The sequence below is a fragment of the Mus musculus genome, chromosome X (assembly GCF_000001635.26).
Source record: "Mus musculus strain C57BL/6J chromosome X, GRCm38.p6 C57BL/6J".
Classification (NCBI taxonomy): Eukaryota; Metazoa; Chordata; class Mammalia; order Rodentia; family Muridae; genus Mus; species Mus musculus.
The window spans coordinates 135,672,356-135,695,462 of record NC_000086.7 but is presented as its reverse complement, the minus strand read 5'-3'; the positions used below and the strand labels follow the sequence as shown (position 1 = coordinate 135,695,462).

The 23,107-nt window shown below is 48.2% G+C and overlaps 1 protein-coding gene across 1 annotated transcript in view; it reads left to right on the top strand.

Annotated features, from left to right (window-relative positions):
• Positions 1-1,672: 1,672 nt before the first annotated feature.
• Positions 1,673-23,107, top strand: part of Tcp11x2 (t-complex 11 family, X-linked 2) — a 39,093-nt gene continuing 17,658 nt past the window's right edge. The window contains exons 1-2 of the mRNA NM_027952.3: positions 1,673-1,730; positions 2,167-2,301. Coding sequence (NP_082228.2) covers positions 2,178-2,301 — 124 coding nt within the window. The 5' untranslated portion in view covers positions 1,673-1,730; positions 2,167-2,177. The remainder of the gene's footprint in view (positions 1,731-2,166; positions 2,302-23,107) is intronic.

The window sequence follows — 23,107 nt, the reverse complement described above, 5'->3', positions numbered from 1 at the left end:
CTTTCTCAGAGTGAGTTTTTAAGCACAAAAGAAATATACTCTTTGTTGATATACTTCAATTTACAAGAACAGTATCCCAGAAGTGGAACTATAGAAGCAGAAAAGCAAGGTTTAGAGACTTTCCTGGATGTACATTAACGTTGATTAGTTAGACTTTTGTTTTCATTTGGCAGTTGGTGATGTCTGTGTGCTGAGTGTTATGGTCTGAATGGTAGTTCCATCATGGAGTCAGCTGTGCTAAGGTCTAAGTTCCTACTAAGGTCTGGAGCACCTTCTCCTATTACCTTTTGTGGACACCTTTATTCAAAAGAAAAAACAAATACTACTCTAGAACTTTATAACTTTCTTTCTTTTTTTGTATTTTAAAAGCTTAATGTATTTTAAAAGCTGAATGTATTTTAAATAATGCAGGAAGATAAAAAATTATACATGTTGATTATGCTATCTAGTCTTTGGCAGATATATACATTGTAATGTATAAATCAGGTTAAATATGTCTATCTCCTTGAACATTTATCATTTCTTTCTTTTTTCCATTTTTTATTAGGTATTTAGCTCATTTACATTTCCAATGCTATACCAAAAGTCCCCCATACCCACCCACCCCCACTCCACTACCCACCCACCCCCTCTTTTTGGCCCTGGCATTCCCCTGTACTGGGGCATATAAAGTTTGCGTGTCCAATGGGCCTCTCTTTCCAGTGATGGCCGACTAGGCCATCTTTTGATACATATGCAGCTAGAGTCAAGAGCTCCGGGGTACTGGTTAGTTCATAATGTTGTTCCACCTATAGGGTTGCAGATCCCTTTAGCTCCTTGGCTACTTTCTCTAGCTCCTCCATTGGGAGCCCTTTGATCCATCCATTAGCTGACTGTGAGCATCCACTTCTGTGTTTGCTAGGCCCCGGCATAGTACTTTATAACTTTCTTAATATTTTATGGTTAACATTAATGGAAAATAGAGAGAAAAAACTTTCTTTCTTTCTTTCTTTTTTTCTTTTTCTTTTTCTTTTTTTTTTTTTTTTGATACAGGGTCTTTCTGTGTATCCCTGGCTGTCCTGGAACTTATTCTGTAGACTAGGCCTGCCTTGAACTCACAGAGATCCACCTGCCTCTGCCTCCTAAATTCTGGGATTAAAGACATGATCCACCACTGCCTGGTGAGAAAGAACCTTTTGAACAATATAAAGTTCAACAAGAATGTCTTCTTTTTCTTTCTTAAATAGTTATCTGCAAGATTTAAGCTTTTGTCTGGAGGAGTGGGACTAGAAGCTTTGAACAATTTCTTGATTTCAGATGAAACCAAGACCTAGAGATTAATTCTAATCTCAAAGAAGCCAAGATCTAGAGATTAATTCTAATCTCAAAAGGATAGCAGACTGAAGGCTTTACAAAGGAAATTTTAGCCTCTTAACCTTTATTGTGTGTACCTTTTGCCTGATGGTCATGTTTTCTAAGGTACCCTGGGTGTAAAATAACTCCCACCTTGTTCCCCAGGAAGTCCACTATCCTTTGTGACTCATTTTGGACTCTTGATCTGTAGGGGGTGTGCCCCATGTGGGCCCCATAATTTCAATGGTTTGGCCAAAGCCTTCCCTGCTGATATCCCCCTCTCCCTGGCTGCTATGGTATGTTCCATGAACTCCTCTACCAGGGAGTCACAGAGATTTTCAGTTGTAAGAGCAGCCATCAACGGGGAAAGGCAGTCAAACACCCAGGACCAGAAAGAGGTAAGGAACCAAGGGCTTTGTGTGTGAGTGTATACTTGATCAGCTGTTGTCCAAGATTAGAATGCCAGATTTCTAGGTGGATATGAAACAAAAATTCAAGGGGAAGAACCTCTCTCTAGTTTGGCTGGTAAAGTAAATGTGTCTTCCTTCTGGTGAGTCCATTTTTGGATCATGGTTTCTCTTTTGCTTACTAAATACTTACATTAATCTTTTATTTTAGTAAAGGAAATTCCACTAATCTCAAGTTATTCTTAATGTATGTTTAAGGACCCTGGTCCTTTCTCTTGGAGGCCTTAGAAGGGCTTTTAGCCTCAACACGGAATAGCAAGTAAAGTCACAAAGGGTCACCATGGCTCTTGAAGATCTCCTCCTATCCTGTTTTTGAGGCAGGTCCATATGTTACACTCATTTCTCTCTCTTTTCTTTTCCATTCTAGATACCACCAACATGCCCAAGAGTGAGAAAATTATATCCAAAAAGGACTCCAGTCCATCTGAAAATGGATCCCCAAAACCAGAAACATCAAGCAAGAACCAGGAAGATAAGACCAGTTCAGAGGTCCACTCTGCAGGTGGGTCAGTAATGACAGTTATTATGACAGGTTAAACGATTGGGAAACTGTGGCTTAGGTGCCTTTAAAGTCTATAGAGAAAGCCTTTTGCAAGGAGTCATTTCTTCATCATTGCTTTGCCTGTTCTCTTTTGTATTAACTTTTTGTCTTTCTTTCACTTTTATTTTTGCATACAAGGATTAGGTCTTTGACTGGTAAGTGAAAGTAAAGTTAAATTTTAGAGACACGTTATAATCGTCTGTGTTGGAAGCCTTATTAGTGTCCAAATTAGTTAAGGACATGGGGAATGTAAGGCAGACATGATAGGCTAGTTTCCCTTATAAACTCTCAGTGATTGTGACAGCATGCCCAAGATCTGCACACACCCAAACCAGACCAATTCCCAGCATGATTGGGGGAGGTAACCACAGTGTTCTATCCTTAGTTGTGGGTGTGGCTACACACACAGTTATCAAGAGCTCCTCAGTTCTGTTGTAGTCATCTGTTGATCCATGAACGTAAGAAGACTTTTCAGCTTTTAGTGTCTCTGATTTGTATTTTTACAATTTGGTAATACTCATTTTAAAGATCTTACATATACTTAGGCAACTTTTTTCTAAGGCATTTTCTTTCCTGGCTATTTTGATAGAATTACTTCCATGTGTTCTTTCTCTCCAAATTCAGTACTGATATGTAGAAAGCTTCACTTAAAAAAAAAATAGGACAATATCATTCATGGCTAAACATACTTTGATAAAGTTCACTTCCTGTTATTTTCTCTTGTCCCCCTTCTTGTCCTGTTTTATTTCTTCCAACTGGTCTCCCTTTGACTTACATGCTTACTTTGTGACTAAGTAAATTGCAATGGAGTTGCCAGGATGAGGATGGGTAGGGGTTATTTACTGGCATTTGGGTGGATCTTAAGAGCTGTGGGGGAAAAAAACCCGACTTCACCCCTAGCAGTAGCTAACTGTCCAAAGATCCTCAGAGTGGAATGGAACCCCTCCTCTATCTCCCATGGAGAGTTGATGAGCCTGATCTTGTGTGGATATTGTGCAGGTAAGTACTATGGGTTCATGGCTGCAATGGTCATACCATATTCACAGTAAACCTCCTCCATCTCTGGCTCTTAAGTTTTTCCACATCCTTTTCTCTGGATCTTGGGAGGGGGTAATAAAGATGATCCATTTAATGCTGACCACTCAACAGTCACTTACTCTCAGTCTTTTGTGCAGCTGACTCTGAATTAACTGCCATTCGATGCAGAAATAAACTTCAACAAAGGGTTAGAGTAGCACTTATGTTTTAGTATAAGCGCAAATATTTAGAGGACACCACAACAGCATCCATTTAGTAAAATAAGCATAGTTCATTTTCCATTGGGCCCGTGTCTTTCCTAGCAGTGGGCTTTGGACCAGGTTTATAATCCCAGGCATGGATTTTGTCCTATGGAACAGGTCTAGCTCCAATCACAAAGCAGTTGATTGGTCTATCAGTTAATCCCATTGCTGTACAGCTGCAAGTATCTTGCCTATCAGGTAAGTGTTTATTGCAATTTAAGTGCATAATAACTGCTATAGGTTCTCCTATTTGAATACTTGGCCCCCAGCTGTTGGGACACTTGTGAAGGTTGTGTCACCCTTAGTATGAGAGTTAGGGAGGTGATTCACTAGGGAGAAGGTCTTGAGGTATATAGTATGGCCTCATTTTCTCTTCACTCTCTGACTCCTGAGTACAGATGCAATATGATAAGCCAGCCTCTTGTTCTCACCACCCTACCGTTTCTACCTGCTGCCATGTTTTCCCAACCATGATTGATACTATCCCTCTGAAACTCTATGCCAAAATAAGCCCTTTATCCCTTCAATTGCTTTTGTCATGGTATTTTTACCACAGCAATGAAAAGGTAAGTTAGATTGTTATTGTATTATAGAGGGTCCTCAGCAGAGATGGGCACTGGTAACTTTCTTTTCTCTCTCTGTATAGCTCATTCTGGCACTACTAGCATTAGCTTAGAAAAGAATGAAGCTTCCAGTTGGTTAGCATCTGGAAGAGAAGTTATTAGGACCTGCCTGGCAGAGCACAGAGGCACAAGGTTTCCAAAGGCATAGTGGGAAGTTAGATAGCCTGTATAGAGGAGCCACTGGAAGGAGACTCTGTTAGCATTGGTGTGATATGCTGGGGTGCTTGTGGGGAAGGAAAGGGGGATCAGCAGGATTGGGGAAGGTCAAAGGTAATTTGGGACAAATCACAATGAATTACACACTACTCTGAAATTACTCATCAAAAATTTAAAATCCAATAAAATTCCCCTAATTTCTTCAGTGACCTACTATTTAGTAAACGTGTATTTTTCAGTCTCCAAGTGTTTTTGTCACTTCTGTGGGTTCTGATTTCTGTTTAATTTTAGTATATTCTGATAATACATAAAGAATTATTTCAATTTTGTTTCTCAGTTTTCCATGTTAGAACTATTAGTTAACAAATTATCTGTTATTATTCAACTTGTTCCTTGAAAATTTCACACATATACATAATTCATACTCCACCATCATACCACTACTGTTCCCATCTCCTTGGTAGCTGTCTACTCCCCCACTTCCCTAAAAGTAGTTTTCTCATATCTATCTGATTTACTTTGTGACCAATTGAATTTAACAGGGGCCATCTGTCTAACCATAGGTTTGGAAATGTTTAGTAGAACCTGGCAGGCTCAGCAGTGTGCAAAACTGAAGAGAGTCTCCCTTTCACAGATTCTATCAGCCAAGTAGTTCAACTGGAGAGGATAGGATCCCATTAATCACCATCCACTTTCCATGACAGAATGTGCCCAGTGCTGGTAACATTAGAGTTTTGAATGAGAATTACTATAGGGCCATTCACTGTAGGCCTTGGAGTAGATGTGTTTCTGGGGGTGGGTTTTGAGGATTCCAATGCTTCCCCCAGGCTCTAGCTCTCTGGCTTCCTGGACCTAACTCAGACTCTGGCTCTGGCACTAGGCAATCTGAATCTGGTTCTGGTTCTCTGACTCTGGCTCTAGCTCTCTCTCTCTCTCTCTCCCTCTCTCTTTCCCTCTCTCTCCCTCTCTTTTTCCCTGTTTTTCCCCCCTCTCTCTCCCTTTCTCTCTCCCTCTCTCCATCTCTCCCTCTGTCTCTGTCCATCTCTCTTCCTCTCTCTGTCTCTCTTCCTCTCTCTCTCCCTCCCTCTCCCTCTTTCCCCCTTTTTCTCTCCCTCTCCCTCTTTCCCGCTCTCTTCCTCCCTCCCTCTCTCCCCCCCTCTCTTCCTCTCCCTCTCTCTCCCTCTCCCTCTCCCTTTCTCTTTCCCCCTCTCTCCTCTCCCTCTTTACCTCTCTCTCTTCCTTTCTCTACCTGACCCCTCTTTCCCACTTCCCTTCCCTCTCTCCCCCCTGACACTGTCTCTGTCTCTTTATCTATATCTCTATCTCTGTCTCTATTTCTATCTCTGAGTCCTTGGACCTCTGCCTCTGGCTTTGGCTTTGACTCTGGCTCTGGCCCTGACACTCTGACTCTATCGCTGTCTTACCTCTAGCTCTGGCTCTCTAGATCTGACTCTGTATATGGATCTGTCTATCTGTCTGTCTAGTGTCTTGGGCTCTTTGGCTCTCTACCTCTAGCATGGACTCCCTGAGTTTTTCCCTCTGGCTGTGGCTCACTGGCTTAGACTTTCTGGCTTAAATCTTTTGGTGCTGGCTCTGGTAATGGCTCTGACCTCTTCTCTGGCTCTGGCTCTCTGCCTGTAAGTCTAGCTCTGGTTCTGGCTTTCTGTCTGTGGCTAGGGCTCTGGCTCTCTGGCTCTGGCTCTGGCTCTGTGTCTCCCTGACTATGGTTCTCTAGCTCTGTCTCTGTCTCTCTCTGTCTCTGTCTCTAGATCTCTGGCTCTAGCTCTAGCTCTCTACCCCTGGCTTTCGGATCTGTATTTTGCTCTGCTCTGTCTCTGTCTCTGTCACCTTCTCTGTCTCTGTCTCTGGTTAAGGTTCTCTGTGGCTGCGGCTCAGGATTTTTGACTCTGTTTGGCTCTGGCTTTAGGTATGGTTCTGGCTCTAGCTCTCTGTCTCTTTGGGTGTTGCTATTACTTTGGATATCCTGCTCTGGTTCTAGCTGTGGTCTAGCTGTCAAGTCCTGATTCTGGCTCTAGCTCTAGCACTAGCTAGAGCTCTCTGGCTCTGCCTATAGCTCTGGGTCTCTGGATCCAACTCTCTCCTTTGGCTTTAGCTCTGGATCTCTGGTTCTTTGGCACTGGCTCTGATGCTGGCTTTCTGACTTATGCTTATGCTCTCTGGCCTGTCTTTTTGGCACTGGCTTGCTGTTTCTGGCTCTGTCTCTACTCTGGCTCTGGCTTTGTCTTTGTTTCTGGATCTCGGAGTTTTTGGCTCTCTGGATCTGACTATGGTTCTGGCTCTGGTTCTGGATATCTGGCTCTCTGCTTCTGGCTCTCAGACTCTCGATTGAATTGTGTTTCTTTCTCTCACTCTGGTCTCTGACTCTGTGGCTCTGGCTCCCTGATTTGCTTGCTCAAGCTCTAGCACTAGCTACATACCTTTGGCTCCAGGTATAGCTCTAGTTCTTGGCTCTGTCTTTCTGCCTCTGGTTCTAGTTCTGGCTTTGCCTATGGCTTCAGCTCTCAGGCTCTGGGTCTGCCTCTGGTTATGGCTAATGGTCCCTGGATTTCTGGCACTGGATTTGGCTATGGCTGGGTCTCTCTGGCCCTATGCCTCTGGCTATTACTCTGGCTCTCTTATTCTGCCTTAGGCGCTTGCTCTCTTTCTGGGTCTCTCTGGCTATGGATATGGCAATGACTCTGGCTCTGCCTCTCTGTCAGTCTCTCTGCTCTGTGGTTCTGTCAATCTCTCTCTCTCTCTCTCTCTCTCTCTCTCTCTCTCTCTCTCTCTCTCTCTCTCTCTCTCCCCCCCTCTCTCTCTCTCTCACTCTTACTCTATGACTACCTTTGGCTCTCTGCTCTGGCTCTGGCTGTGGCTCTCCTATGGCTCACTGGCACTTGCTCTGGCTTGGCTCTTTATCACTGGCTCTGGCTCTTTGCTTCTGGCTCTCTGCCTCTTTCTTGCTCAGGCTCTCTGGTTTTGGATTTAGGCATTTGGCTTTCAGCATCTGGCCCTGGCTTTCCTCTTGCTTTCTGGCTCTGGTCCTTACTTTCACTCGCCCTGTGGGTCTGGTTCTGGCCTGGATTTGTCTCTGTCTCTGGATCTCTGCCTTTCTGGCTCTCTTTCTATGACTTTGGTTCTGGCTCGGGCTCTACCTATCTGGCTTTCTGCCTCTGCCTCTGGCTTTCTGGCTTACGCTCTCTGGCTCTGCCTTTCCTCTATATCTCTGGCTCCATGTCTTTATGATTCTGGCTCTGGCTCCCTGGCTCTCTGGGTCTGGCTATTACTCTGAGTCTCTTGCTCTGGCTCTGCCTGTCTGATTAAGGTTCTGGATCTGGCTCTTTGAATCTCTTGCTCTCTGGCCTTAGCTGTGTCTTTTACTCTGTCTCTCTCTCTCTCTGTGTGTGTGTCTCTGTGTCTCTGTGTGTGGTTCTGACTCTCTGTATTTGTCTCTCTGTCTCTAGTTGTGTTTCTGGCTCTCTGTCCCTGACTTTTTGGCTCTCTGGCTCTGATTCTACCTCAGGCTCCCTTCTCTGCTTTGGCTCTGACTGTGGATCTTTGGCTCTATCTCTGTCTCTGTCTTTCTTGCTTGAGTTTTCTGTTTCTGGTTTTCTGGCTCTGTCTTTGGATCTGGCACTTTGTTTCTGATTCTGCCTCAAGGTCTGTGACTCTCTGGCTCTGGATTGAGCTCTCACCGTGGCTTTGCCTGTTGTCTCTTTGTCCCTATTCCTCTACTTCTCTCTCTCTCTCTCTGACTCTGTCTTTCTGGAGCTCTGGCTCTTGGGCTCTCATTCTACCTGCGGCTCTTTTCTCTGGCTCTGCATCTCTGGCTCTGGGTGTGGCTCTCTGGTGGCTCTTGATCAGACTCTGGCTCTGGCTCTGGCTTTGAATTGGGCTCTCTGACTCTCTGTCTCTGTCTCTCTGGTTGCGGTTCTCTGTCTCTGTCTCTAGCCCTGCCTCTGGCTCCATCTATAGCTCTGCTTCTGGCTCTAGCTCTCAGCCTGATTCATAGATCTGGTTCACTGTCTCTCTGTCTCAGGTTTGGCTCAGTCTGTCTTGCTGACTCTGGCTCTCTGCTTTTGACACTCTTTCTGGCTCCAGGGTTCTTAATCTGGCTCTCTGGTCCTTTAAATCTGGCTCTGGCGGAGTCTGGCTCATATTGTGGCTCTCTGGGCTTGTCTCTAGATCTCTGGCACTAACTGTGGCTCTGATTCTCTTTCTCTAGCTCTGGCTCTGGTTCTGGCACTGACTTTGGTCTGACTCTCTGGTTTTCTGGCTCTCTGCCTTTGGTCCTAGCCCTCTGGCTTTGGCTTCAGCTCTAGCACTGGCTCTGCCTCTCTGGCTCTAGATCTTACTCTGGCTTTCTGACTCTGGCTCTCTGCCTTTGACATTGGCTCTGGCTCTATGTCTCTTACTCAGGCTCAAGGACCCTCTGGGTCTGGCTCTGACTCTAGATCTGGCTCTGGCTTTCTGAGTATCTGTCTCTGTCTCTGGTTCTGCTCTGGCTCTATGGTTCTATGGTTCTATGGCTCTATGGTTCTATGGTTCTATGGCTCTATGGCTCTATGGCTCTATGGCTCTTGGCTCTATGGCTCTATGGCTCTATGGCTCTATGGCTCTATGGCTCTATGGCTCTATGGCTCTATGGCTCTATGGTTCTATGGTTCTATGGCTCTATGGCTCTATGGCTCTATGGTTCTATGGCTCTATGGCTCTATGGCTCTATGGCTCTATGGCTCTATGGCTCTATGGCTCTATGGTTCTATGGCTCTATGGCCCCATGGCTCTGTGGCCCTATGACTCTATGACTTTATGGCCCTGGTTCACTGGCTCACTGACTCACTAGCTCTATGGATATGGCTCTGGCACTGGTTTTCTGGCTCTAACTGGCTTTTGTTCTGGCTCTCTGCATCTGGGTATACTTCTGGGGCACAAACTAGTTCGGTTCCTGGCTCTAGTCTGATTTTTGACTCTGGTCCTGGCCCTCTGTGTCTCTGACTCAGGCTCTGGTTCTGTGTCTCTGGCTCTAGCTTTTTCTCTGACTCTTTGTCTGGCTCTGTGGTTCTCTGACCCTAACTCTCTTGCATTTGCAGTGGATATGGCTCAATGTCTCTTGTTTTGGGTTTCTAGACCTCTAGTTCTGGCTTTGACTCTGGCTCTGGCTCTGGCTCTGGCTCTGGCTCTGGCTCTGGCTCTGGCTCTGGCTCTGGCTCTGTCTCTGTCTCTGTCTCTGTCTCTGTCTCTGTCTCTGTCTCTGTCTCGCTCCTTTCTGGCTCTCTGAGTCTGGCTATATTTCTGGCATTAAGTCTTGCTATCTGGATCTCTGCTTCTGACTCTCTGGCTTTCAGGTTCTCGCTTGGGCTGTGCCTCTTTCTCTCTGGGTTTCATTTCTGGTTCTCTGGCTCTGGCTATGTTTTGGTCTCTGGCTATGAAGTTCTGGTTTCCTTTCTTCCTTCTTTCCTTCCTTCCTTCCTTCCTTCCTTCCTTCCTTCCTTCCTTCCTTCCTTCCTTCCTTCTTCCTTCCTTCCTTCTTCTTCTTCTCTCTCTCCCTCTCTCTTTCTTTCTCTCTACTTTCTCTTCTTTCCTTTCTTTCTTTCCTTCCTTCCTTCCTTCCTTCCATTTTTTCTTCCTTCCTTCCTTCCTTCCTTTCTTTCTTTTTCCTTCCTTCCTTCCTTTCTTTCTTCCTTCCTTCCTTTCTTTCTTTCTTTCTTTCTTTCTTTCTTTCTTTCTTTCTTTCTTCCTTTTTCTCCTACTAATTTTTCTTTTCTTTTCTTTTTTTATTAGATATTTTCTTTATTTACATTTCAAATGTTATCCCCTTTCCTAGTTTCCCCTCCAAAAATCTCCTATCCTTTCCCCCCTCACTTTGCTCTCCAACCCATCCACTCCCATTCCTGGTCCTGGCATTCCCCTATACTGGGGCATAGAACCTTCACAGGACCAAAGGCCTCTCCTCCCATTGATGACAGACTAGGCCATCCTCTGCTCCATACACAGCTAGAGCCACAAGTTCCACCATGTGTTTTCTTTGGTTGTTGGTTTAGTCCCTGGGAGCTCTGGGGGTACTGGTTAGTTCATATTGCTATTCCTCCTATAAGGCTGCAAACCCCTTCAGCTCCTTGGGTACTTTCTCTAGCTCCTTCATTGGGGACCCTGTGCTCAGTCCAATGGTTGGCTGTGAGCATCCACTTCTGTATTTGCCAGGCACTGACAGAGCCTCTCAGGAGACAGCTATATCAGGCCCCTGTCAGCAGGCCCTTGTTGGCATCTGCCAAGTGTCTGGGTTTGGTGGTTGTTTAATGGGGTGGATCCCCAAGTGGAGCATTCTCTGGATGATCCTTCCTTCAGGCTCTGCTACGAACTTTGTCTCTGTAACTCCTTCCATGGGTATTTTGTTCTCTGGCTCTCTTTCTTTGTCACTCATTTCTCAGGTTCTCGTTAGGACTGTTCATCTGGCTTTTTGGCATTGGTCATGCTTCTGTATCTTTCTCCATCTCTGTCTTTCTGTCTCCCTGTTTCTTTTGCTCTCAGGCTTTCTGGCTCTGATTCTCACACAGGTCTGACGGTGACTCTACCTCTCTGGCTCTAACTCTAGTGCTAGCTCTAGCTAGGGCTCTCTGGCTCTGGCTCTCTGGCTTGTGCTGTTGCTCTGGCTCTCCTCTGGCTCTGTCTTTGTCTCTGTTTCTGCCTTTGGCTCTGGCTCTTGTTCTGACTTCAGCTTTGACTTTGTCTCTGGATCTCTCCATTTTGGCTCTCTGTATCTGGGTATGTTTCTGGCTCTAGATCTAGCTATCTGGAGCTTGGTCTCTGGTTCTTGGGCTCTCACTTGGGCTGTGTAGCTTTCTTTCTGGCTCTGGTTTCTAGTTCTCTGTCTCTCTGGCATGCTTTTTCTCTCTTTCTATGCTTCAGTCTCTGGCTCTGGCTTTCTATCTCTCTGTTTATGTCTCTCACCCTGGCTTTAATGCTCATGCTAAGGCTGGGCATCTGGCTCTCTGGCTTTCTGGATCTGGTAATTGCTCTGGCTCTCTTCCTCTCTTTTCTGCACTTTCTTGTTCTGGTTCTGGGTCTTTACTTCTGGTCCTCTGGCTCTGGCTGTCTGGTGCTGAGGCTCTCTGGATCTCTGGTTCTGGCTATGTTTTGGTCTCCAGCTCTGGCATTTTGGCTCCCTTTCGCTGTCTTTGATTCTCAGACTCTCACAAGGGCTGTACTTCCGGCTCTCTGGCATTGGCTCTGGTTCTGTCTCCTTCTCTGTCTGTCTTTCTTTCTCTGTTTCTCAGGCTTTCCAGCTCTGTCTCTCACACTGTCTTTCAAGCAATGGCTCTGGCTGAACCTTTACCTCACTTGCTCTCTTTCTTTAGCTCTAGCTAGGCTTCTCTGTCTCTGTCTCTGTCTCTGTCTCTGGTTTTGGTTCTGGCTATCATGGAGGCTCTCTAGTTCTTGCTTTGACTATAGTTGTCTGGCTCTGGATACGGTCCTTGCTTTGGCTATAGCTCTGACTCTTGTCCTCTGTCTCTGCATCTCTGATTCTAGCTCTCATTCTGGCTCTGCCTATGGCTCTGCCTCTCAGGTTTTGGCTCTGCCTCTCTCTTTATGGCTCTGGCTCTGGCTCTGCCTCTAGCTCTGGCTTTGATGCTGGCTCTCTGGCTCTGCTTCTGGCACTTTGTTTCTGGGCCTGGCTTTTGGTCTCTGGCTCTCTGGCTCTGGATTCCCACTCTGGCCTTGTCTCTGCTTCTCTATATATGTCTCTCTAGCTACCCTTGTGTTGCTCTCTCTATGGGTTTGGATGTTTGACTATCTTGCTTTGGTTCTACCTCTGTCAGTCTTCTCCGACTCTGTATCTCTGTCTCTGTCTCTCCTGTGGCTCCATGTCTCTGGATCTGGCTTTGTCTCTGGGTCTCTGTCCCTCTGGCTCTATGTCTCAGACTTTGCCTCTCCGGCTTTGGCTCTGCCTCTGTCTCCAGCACTCTGAGTCTGGCTTGGTAGTTCTCTGACACTGACTTGCTGAATTTGTCATTGTCTCTGAGTCTAGCTTTCTTTCTCTGACTCTCTGGCCATCTGGTTCTGACTCTGCCTCTTACTCTGGCTCTGGGTTTCTGTCTGTGACTCTGGCTTTGGCTCTGTTATTTTCTCTCTGTCTATGTCTCTTCCCCTGATTCTGTAAATCTGTCTCTGTGACTCTCTGCCTCTGACTCTTTGTCTTTTGAATTGGTCTGGCTCTAGGTCTCTTTTTTTTTTTTTTGGCTTTCTGACCCTCTAGTACTGGCTATGACTTTGACAGTGACTGTGACTCTGGCTTTGGCTCTGACTCTCTGGATATATGGCTCTGGCTCTCCTGCAGCTCTTTCTCTCAGGCTCTATCTCTGTCTCTTTGACACTGGCTTTGACTTTCTGCACCTGCTTCTGCCTGTTCCTTGCCTGTGCCCATGCCTGTGCCTATGCTTCTACCTTTGCCTCTGCCTCTGCCATTGCCTCTGGATTTCTGGCTTAGAATCTCTGACTCTGGCCTCTGGCCTCTGGCCTCTGGCCCAGGCTCTCCTCTGGATCTCCAGCTCTTGCTCAGCCTGTGGCTCTGGCTCTTATTCTGGCTTCAACATTGACTCTGGCTATGGATCTCTGGATGTTTGTTTCTGGTCTATATGTTTCTAGTTCTAGCTCTAGTTATCTAGATCTCTCTGTCTCTTGCTTTTCTTCTAGCTCTCAGGCTCTAGTTGGTTTGTCCATCTTTCTGGCTCTGGTCTCTGGTTTTCTGATTCTCTGGCTCTCTGGCCTCTGGCCCTTGCTCTCACTCAGGCTCTCATGCTGTCTCTAGTTGTACCTCTGGCTCTCTGGCTCTGACTCTGGCTCTCTGGGTCAGTCACTAAGTACTGGCATTAACTGTGGCTCTGCCTCTCTTTCTCTGATTCTATTCTGGTTCTGGCTCTGGATTTCTGGCTCCAGTTGTGTTTCTGTTTCTCTGTCCCTGGCTCTCTGGTTCTGATTCGACCTCTGGATGTCTTCTCTGACTCTGGCGCTCTGGCTCTGGCTCTGGCTGTGGCTCTAATTCTGGCTCTGGCTCTTGCTCTGGGTCTCTGGGTCTCTAGGTCTCTGGGTCTCTGGGTCTCTGGGTCTCTGGGTCTCTGGGTCTCTGGGCCTCTGGGCCTCTGGGTCTCTGGCTACCTGGCTCTGTCATCTGTTCTGGCTTTAGCTTTACCTTTCTGACTCTGCCTCTCTAGCTCTGGCTCTGCTTCTTAACTCCATGAGCCTGGCTCAGTGTCTCTGCCTCTGTCTCTGTTTTGACATTGTTTGTGGGTCTAGCTCTCTTGCTCTGACTCTTTGGTCCTCTGGTTCTGATTCTGGCTGTGGTTATGGCTCTCAGGCTCTGGCTCTAGTTTTAGCTATGGGTTCCTGGCTTCTGGCAATGGCAATGGCTCTGGCTCGTGAGCTCACTGAACCTGGCTATTACTCTAGCTCTGGATCTCTGGTTCTATGGCTCTCTAGTTCTCTGGTTTTAGCTGTGGTTCTAGCTCTCTGCTTCTGCTTCTAGCTCTGCCTCTGCTGCTGTTTCTCTCTGGCTCTAGCTCTAGCTCTAGCTCTAGCTCTAGCTCTAGTTACAGTTCTCTGGCTCTGGATCTCTGACTCTAACTCTCTGTCTCTGTCTCTAGCTTGTGTTCTGGCCCTCTTCTCGCTCTCAGGCTCTTTCTTTGGCCCTCTGGATATTTCTGGTTCTTACTGTGGTCCTGGCTTTCTGGCTCCATAATTCTGACTGTGACTCTGGTTCTTTGGCACTTGCTCTGCCTCTCTGGCCCTGCCTCTGTCTGTGCCTCTGCTTCTGGCTTTCCAGCTCAGACTCTCTGGCTCTTGTTTTCTGGCTCTGGCTCTGGCTCTGGCTCTGGCTGTCCTTTGGATCTCATGCTCTGGTTCTGCTTATGGCTCTGACTTTTGCTCTGGTTTTGTCTTTGTCTCTCTCTGGATCTCTGTCTTTCTGGTTCTCTGGGTCTGTGTATGGTTCTGGCCCTAGATCTAGCTATCTGAATCTCTTCCTTAGGCTTCTCCTGGAGCTCTCAGACTCTCCCTTGGGGTGTGTCACTTTCTCTCTGGCCCTGGTCTCTGGTTCACTGGCTCTTCGGCTCTCTGGCTTTCTGCCTCTGGCTATGGTTTGTTCACTGGCTCTGGCTTTCTGTCTCCATGCCTCTGTCTCTTGCTCTGGCTCTCAAACTCTTGCTAGGGGTCTGCCTCTGGCTCTCTGGCTCTGGCCATGTTTCTGTCTCTGTATGTGTCTCTCTGTCTCTCTGTCTCTGTCTCTGTCTCTCTCTCTCTCTCTCTCTCTCTCTCTCTCTCTCTCTCTCTCTCTCTCTCATTTTCACACTGGCTTTCATGCTATGACTGTGCCTCTGCCTGTGGATCTCTGGCAATGAGTCTGGCACTAGCTCTAGTTCTAGTCCTCACTAGGGTTCTCTAGCTCTGGTTCTCTGGTATTCACTCTCTGACTCCGGCTCTATCTATATCTCTACCTCTGGCTCTTGCTTTCATTTTGGTTCTTGGATCTGGCTCACTGATTCTCTAGCTCTGGTCTGGCTCTTGTGTGACTCTGCCCCCTCACCCCCCTCTCTGATTACAACTCTCTGCTTTTGGCAATGTCTTTTGCAATAGAGCTCTTACTTTCGCTCTCTGGCCCAGAAGACTCTGGCTGTGCTTCTTGGTCTCTGGGTCTGATTCTTCTTACTCTGTCTGGATCTCTGGCTCTGGGTCTGGCTCTGGTTCTCTTCCTCTTCCTCTGCCTCTGGATTTCTGGTTCTGGCTTTCTGCCACCAGTTCTGGCTCTGGTTCTCCTCTGGATCTTTGGCTCTGACTCTGGTTCTGGCTCTGTCTATAGCTCTGGATCTGATTTTCACTTTGCTTTTGTCTCTGCCACTGGATCTCTGCCTTTCTGGTTCTCTGTGTCTGGCACTAGTGCTGGATATCTGGATCTCTGTCCCTGGCTCTGACTGTCAGGCTCTCACTTCAGCCGTGCCTCTGGCTATCTGACTTTGGCTGTCTGGCTCTCTGACTCTCTGGTAATATGGCATTCTGGCTCTGGCTATGTTTCAGTCTCTGGCTTGGGTATTCTAGCTCTCTGTTTTTGCCCTAGCTCTTAGACTCTTGCTAGGGCTGTGTTTCTGGCTCTTGCTATGGTTTTGTCTCTGTCTCCCTTGCTTTCTGTCTCTCTGTCTCTGTCTTTTGCTCTGCTTCTGGTTCTGTCTCTCTGTCTCTCTGACTTTCTGCCTCTGGTTTTGCCTCTGGCTCTGGCTCCAACACTAGCTGTCTGGCTTTCTGGCTCTGGCTACTACTCTGGCTCTCTTGCTCTGCTTCTGGCACTTTGTTTTTGGTACTGGCTCTTGGTCTCTGTTCTCTGGCCTTATATTCTGCTTGGACTGTGTTTCTGTGTATACCTCTCTAGCTCCAGGTGTGTTTCTGTTTCTCTGTCTCTCCGGCTCTTGTTCTATCCCTGGTTCTCTTCTCTGGCTTCAGCTCCTTAGTTCTGGCTCTCCTGTGATACTGTCTCTTGTTCTAACTCTGTCTTTGGTTCTCTGCCCTCTGGCTTCAGCTCTGGATCTGGCTCTGAATATGCCTGTCTGTCTCTTTGGCTCTGCCTATAGTGCTGTGAGTCTTGCTCATTGGCTCTCTGCCTCTGGTTCTCTGGCTTTGCCATTGTCTCTGGCTCTAGTTCTTTTGCTCTGACTTGGTGGCCCTCTGGTTCTGACTCTGACTGTGGCTCTGGTTTTCTAGATATCTGTCTCAGACTCTAGGGTTCTGTGGCTCCCTGGCTCCCTGGCTGTATATCAGGCTATGTCTTTGGCTGTGGCTGTGGCTGTGTCTTTGGCTGTGGCTGTGACTGTGGCTGTGGCTCTGTCTCTGTCTCTGTCTGTCTCTGTCTCTGTCTCTGGCTTTGTCTCTGCTCTGGCTCTGGATGTAGCTCTCTGACACTATCATTTTGCTCTGGCTCTGGTCTTGGTTCTAGTCTGACTTTGACTCTGGTTCTAGCCCTCTCTCTCTTGGACTCTGGGTTTGGCTGTTACTGTCTCTCTGTTTATACTCCTGATTCTGTGAGTCTGTCTCTGGGGCTCTCTGACTCTGGTTCTTTGTCTTTGGCATTGGCTCTTGCTCTAGGTCTCTCCCTGGCTCTTTAGCTCTCCAGTTCTGATTCTAACACTGACTATTATCCTGACTCAGACTCAGTCTGACTCTGGTTGCAGCTCTGTCTATCTGACTCAGGATTTGGCTCTGGCTCATGGATATGGATCTTCGGTAATGGCTCTGTCTCTGTGTCTCTCTGTCTCTGCCTCTCTGCCTCTCTGCCTCTCTGCCTCTGCCTGTGCTTCTACCTCTGGCTTTCTAGCTCTGTTGTTTGTTTGATTGTTTTTGTTTTTTGGCTCTTGCTCTGGCTCTGGTTCTCCTATTGATATCTGGCTCTGGCTTCAATTTTTTCTTTGCATCTCTAAATCCCTGGTTTTCTGGTTCTGACATCCTATTTCTCTGTTTCTTGTAGGGCTATGCCTCTGTCTCTCTGACTATTGCTGTTTCTTTCTCTGTAGCTCTGTAGTACTTTCTCTCTGTCTCTCTTGCTTTCTGGCTTTCTGGCTCTCTGACTATGGCTCCCACTCACACTCTGGTTCTCACATTATGGCTCTGGCTGTACCTCTGCCTCTCTGAATCTGACTCTGGCTCTATCTCTAGTTTTAGTTAGGGCTTTCTGATTCATGCTATGGCTCTATGTCTCTGGCTCCGGCTCTCCCCTTCTGGCTATGACTCTGACTTTCTAGTCTTTTCACTCTGGATCTAAGTCTGGTTCTGATTTTGGCTTTCTTTCTCAGGCTTTCTGTCTCTGGAACTCTGGCATGAGTTCTGGTTTGCCTCTGGATCTTGTACTCTAGTTCATGTGCTGGTTCACTGCCTCTGCCTCTGGTTCTGGCTCAGGCTATTTCTCAGGCTCTTGCACTCTGGCTCTCTGTCTCTGTCTCTGGATTTCTCTTTCTGGCTATGGCTCTGTGTCTCCGGATCTCAGGCTCTCTGCTTTTGTCTCTGGCTCTCAGAATCTCAGGCTCTCTGGCTGTGGCTTTGTCTCTTGTTCTGGCTCTGGACCTGGTCTGGTTCTCTACCTCTGTCTCTGCCTCTGTCTTGATTTCTGGCCCAGATTCTGTCTCTGGATTTTTGGCTTTGGCTTTCTGCCTCAGGATCTGGTTCTGGCTCACCTCTGTATCTTTGGTTCTAGCTTTGCCTATAGCTCTGGCTCTGGTCATAGCTTTGGTTTTGTCTCTGGGTCTCTGTCTTACTGGTTCTGTGTCTGGCTATGTTTCTATCTCTGGCACTGGATCTCTGGTTCTCTGCCTCTAGCTCTGGCTCTCAGGCTCTCTGGTTCTTGTCTCTCTGTCTCTCTGTTTTTGGCTTTGCTTGTGACTCTGGCTCTCTGACTTTGGCTATAATTCTAGCTGTCCTGATCTGGCTCTGACACTTAGATTCTGGTTCTGGCTCTGGCTTTCTTGCTCAGGATTTTGCTCTGCTTGTGGCCCTGCCTCTTTATGTCTGTATCCCTGTCTTTGGTTATGCTTCTGCCTCTCTGGCCTTGGCACTCTGACTTTCTGGCTCTGGTTCTATCTCTGGCTTTTTTTCTCTGTCTCTGTCTCTCAGGCTCTGGCTCTGACTCTCCCATCACTCTGCCTCTGGCTTTGGTTCTGGCTCTGGTTCTTGCTTTCTGGATCTGGCTGTCTACTTCAAGCTATGACTCTAGATCTCTGATTCTCTTGCTCTGACTCTGGTTCTGGTTATAGCTGTCTGGCTCTGGCTCTCTGCATCTGGTGCTCTGGCTCTTCCTCTTGGGCTCTGGTTCTGGGTTTCTGGCTCTGGGTGTGGGTCTCTGGCCCCTTGGTTCTGGATTCAGCTCTACCTTTATCTCTGTTTTTGTCTCTGCCTTCTTGGCTCTGGGTTTCTGCCTCTGGCTGTGGCTCTGACTCTGGGTCTCTGGCCCTCTGGCTCTGACTTCAGCTCTACCTCTGTCTCTGTCTTCCTGTCTCTGCTTCTCTTGCTCTGGCTCTGTCTCTAGCTTTTTGAGTCTGGCTCAGTGGCTCTCTGATTTTGGTCTGCCTTTGTCATTGTCTCTGGCTCTAGTTTTTTTGTGTTTTCTCTCAGGTCCTCTGGTTCCAACTTTGGCTGTGGCTCTATGGCTATATTGCTCTCTGGTTCCCTGGCTTTAGTTCTGTCTCTGTCTCTGGCACTCTGTCTATGGCTATGGTCCACTGGCTCTCTGGATTTATAGCTCTAGCTCCCTCATTCTATGAATATAAATCTCTAGCTCTGACTCTGGATCTGCGCTGTGTCTGCCTCTGCCTCTGCCTCTGCCTCTGCCTCTGCCTCTGCCTCTGCCTCTGCCTCTGCCTCTGCCTCTGCCTCTGCCTCTGCCTCTGCCTCTGCCTCTGCCTCTGCCTCTGCCTCTGCCTCTGCCTCTGCCTCTGCCTCTGCCTCTGCCTCTGCCTCTGCCTCTGCCTCTGCCTCTGCCTCTGCCTCATTTCTGACTCAGTATTTCTGGCCCTGAATTTCTGTCTCTGTCTTTGAATTGGGCTCTGTCTCTCCTTTGGATCTGTAGATGTGGCTCTAGTTCTGTCTCTGGCTCTTTCTCTGGTCCTGGCTCTGGCTCTAGTTCTGGCTCCAGCTTTTATCTCTGCCTCTGGCTCTAGCTCCCACTGTGGTTCCTAGATCTGGCTCATTGACTCTCTGGTTCTGTCCTGCTCTAACTTGGTCTCTCTGACTCTGACACTCTTGGCATTGTTTCTGGGTCTTGGGATTTACTCTTTCTCTAGCCCCATAATTCTGACTGTGACTATGGTTCTGTTTCTCTGTCTCTCTAGATCTGGCTATTACTCCAGCTCTCTTTCTCTGTTTCTGGAACTTTGTTATTGGTTCTGGCTATGGGTTTCTGACTCTCTAGCTCTCTGACTCTGGAGTAGGCTCTGGCTCTTGCTCTAGTTCTGCCTGTCTGTGTCAGTCTCTCTGTCTCTGGTTGTGCTTCTGTCTCTTGCTTGATCTCTCTGGATCTCTGACTCTGGTTCTACCTCTGGTGCTCTTCTATGCTCTGTGGCTCCAACTTTTCTCTCCTATGGCTTTTTGCCTCTGGATCTGGCTCTGGCTCTTTGGCACTGGCTCTGCCTCTCTGCCCCTCTGCCCCCTGCCCCCTCCCCCTGCCCCCTGCCCCTCTGCCCCCCTGCCCCCCTGCCCCTCTGCCCCTTTGCCCCTTTGCCCCTCTGCCCCTCTGCCCCTCTGCCCCTCTGCCCCTCTGCCCCTCTGCCCCTCTGCCCCTCTGCCCCTCTGCCTCTTCCTTTGTCTCTGTCTCTGTCTTTCTGGCCCATGATTTCTGCTTCTGGCTTGGTCGTTGGCTTTGGCTTTTGTTCTGGTTCGGCCTATGGCTCTGGCTCTGACTCTCTCTAAATTTTGTTTTTTTCTTTGTCTCCGGATCTCTGCCTTTCTTGCTATCTGGGTCTGTTTATGGTTCTGGCTCTATTTTCACTATCTCCCTCTCTGCCTCTGGCTCTAGCTCTGGCTCTCAGTCTCTCGCTTGTGCTATGCCTGGCTCTCTGCCTCTGGTTCTTGGTTCTCTCGCTCTTTCATTTTTTGGCTCTGACTATGTTTCAGTCTTTGGCTCTGGTATTCTGGCTCTCTATCTCTGGCTCTCTAGCTCCCAGGCTCTTGCTAGGGCTATGGTTCTGGCTGGCTGTCTCTCTGTCTCTGGCTGTGGCTCTGTCTCTTTCTCTGTCTCTGTCTTTCTGTCACTCTGGTTCCCTGACTCTCACTCTGGCTCTCATTCTATTGTTCTGGATTTGCCACTACTGCACTGGCTATGACTCTGGCTCTAGCTCTATTTTTATCTAGGGCTCTCTGGCTCTGAATATGTCTCTGTATCTCTGGATCTGGCTCTCTTCTAGCGATGACGCTGAATCTCTTGTTTTCTGGCTTGATCTGTGACACTGGCTCTGGTTCTGGCTTTCTGGCACAGGATCTCTGGTTCTGACTGTGGCTCAGGCTTGGGTGCTGGCTTTCCTCTATCACTTGGGCTCTAGCTCTGGTTACAGGGCTCTGGATCTTGCTCTTATTCTGATTCTGTCGATAGCTCTAGATCTTGGTCTCTGTCTCTGGTTCTGGCTCTGGGTCTCTGGCTCTAGCTTTGGCTCTGGCTCTGGTTTTCTGTCTGTCTGACTTTAGCTATTACTCTGTGACTCTGGATCCCTGTATTTAGTTCTGGCTCTGGATCTCTGGCTTACTGGCTCTCTGGCTCTAGCTTTAGTTTTGTCTCTGTCTCTGTCTCTGTCTCTGTCTCTATTACTCTGGCTCTCTTGCTCTGGCACTTTTTTTTTTTCTGGTTCTGGCTTTGGGTCTCTGACTCTTTTGCTCAGGTTTTGGCTCTGGTTGTGGTTCTGCTTCTCTGGCCTTGGCTTTTTGGTTTTCTAGCTCTGGTTCTACCTCTGGGTCTCTTCTCTGGCCCTGGCTTTGACTCACCTATTTCTCTCTTGCTCTTGCTCTTGCTCTTGCTCTTGCTCTTGCTCTGGCTCTGGCTCTGGCTCTGGCTCTGGCTCTGGCTCTGGCTCTGGCTCTGGCTCTGGCTCTGGCTCTGGCTCTGGCTCTGGCTCTGGCTCTGGCTCTGGCTCTGGCTCTGGCTCAGCCTCATCGGCTCTGCCTCTTTGTCTCTGCCTCTCTGTCTTGCCTCCAGTTCAGTGAGTCTGGCCCGGTAGCTCTCTGATTCTGGCCCTCTGGCTTTGGCATTGTCTCTGGATTTAGTCTCTTGCTTTGAGTTTCTGGACCTCTGGTTCTGGCTTTGGCTGTGACTCTGTCTCTCTAGATGTCTGTCTCTGTCTCTGTCTCTGTCTCTGTCTCTGTCTCTATGGCTGTCTTGCTGTCTGGTTCCCAGGCTCTAGTTCTGACTCTGGATATATGCTGACCCTCTGCTTCTGCTTCTCTGCCTCTCTGCCTGCCTCTGCCTCTGCCTCTACCTTTGCATCTCTGCCTCTGCCTCTGCCTCTGCCTCTGCCTCTGCCTCTGCCTCTGCCTCTGCCTCTGCCTCTGCCTCTGCCTCTGCCTCTGCCTCTGCCTCTGCCTCTGCCTCTGCCTCTGCCTCTGGATTTCTGGCTCTGGCTCTGGCTCTGGCTCTGGATTTCTGGCTCTGAATTGGGTTCAGTCTTTCCTCTGAATCTCTGGTTCTGTCTTTGTCTCTGTCTCTGTCTCTCTGAGTTGGGCTCTGGCTTTCCTCTGGTTCTCTGGCTCTGTTTCTGACTCTGGCTCTGGGGATCACTCTGGTTCTCCCTCTGGCTCTCTAGCTCTGCCTTTGCCTCTGCCTCTGGCTTTCTGGCTCAGGCTCTCTGGATCTAGCTACAGCTTTGATTTGGGCTCTGGCTCTCGATCTCTGACTGTCTCTGGTCCTGACTCTTGCTCTATGACTGTGGCTCTCTGTATCTGTCTCAGGCCCTGTCTCTGACTCCAGATCCATCTAAATCTCTGCTTTTGGCTCTAGCTCCCACTTTGGCTCTTGGATCTGGCTCACTGACTCTTTGTCTCTATTCTGGCTCTACTTTGGTCTCTCTGATGCTGGCCCTCTTGGCAATGTCTCTGGCTCTCAGGACTTTCTCTCTCTTCTCTGTCTCTGTGTCTCTGTCTCTGTGTCTCTGTGTCTGTCTCTGTCTCTCTCTCTCTCTCTCTCTCTCTCTCTCTCTCTCTCTCTCTCTCTCCCCTTTAATTCTGACTCTGTCTGTGTTTCTGACTCTCTGGCTCTGGCTCTTGCTTTGCCTCTCTGCATCTGTCCCTAACTCTCTGGCACTGTGACTCTGACTCTATTTCTCTGACTCTTTCTGACTCTGGCTCTAGCTTTTACTTTGGCTCTGGCTCTTGACACTGGCTCTGTCCCTGACCCTCTGTGGTTTCAGTTCTGCTAGTGACTTTTCTACTCTGTCACTCCCTCTGCCTCTAGCACTGTGTGTCTGGCTGTGTGGCTCTCTGGATCTCTGGATCTCTGGTTCTGACTGTGGCTGTGGCTCTCTGAATATCTTAATCAGGTTGTGGTTCTTTCTCTGGCTATAAGGTTGTATAGCTCTGGCTCACTGGCTCACTGGCTCTCTTGTTCTGGCTTTTGTCCAGCTCAGGATCCTTTTATCTGGATCTGACTCTGGCTTTTGTTCTGGCTCTCTGGGTCTTGTAATAGCTCTCTGGCACTAACTCTAGTCCTGGCTATTGCTATGTCTCCTGTCTTGGCTCTAAGTCTGTTGTTGACTCAGACTCTGTCTCTGGCCCTCTGTTTGTGACTCTGTCTCTGCCTCTGGTCCTGCCTCTCTTGCTCCTTCTCTGCCCTTGATTCTGTGATTCTGGCCCTGTGGCTCTCTAACTCCAGCTCTCTGTCTTTGAATTGGCTATGGCTTTGGATCTCTTGCTCTGGCCCTCTGGCCCTCTACTTCTAGTTCTGACTCTGACTCTGGCTGTGGCTCTAGTTCTCTGGATATTTAGATCAGGCTCTGTTTCTGTCTGTTTGTTTCTCTATCTCTGTCTCTCTGGCTCTGACTCTGGCTCTGGCTCTTCTGTGGCTGTCTGGCCCTCATTCTGTCTCTTTATCACTGGCTCTATGTGCCTCTGCTTCTTGTTCTGGATTTCTGGCTCTCTGGGACTCAGGCTCTGGCTTCAAGTCTGTCTGGATCTCTGCCTTTCTGGTTCTCTGGGTCTGGC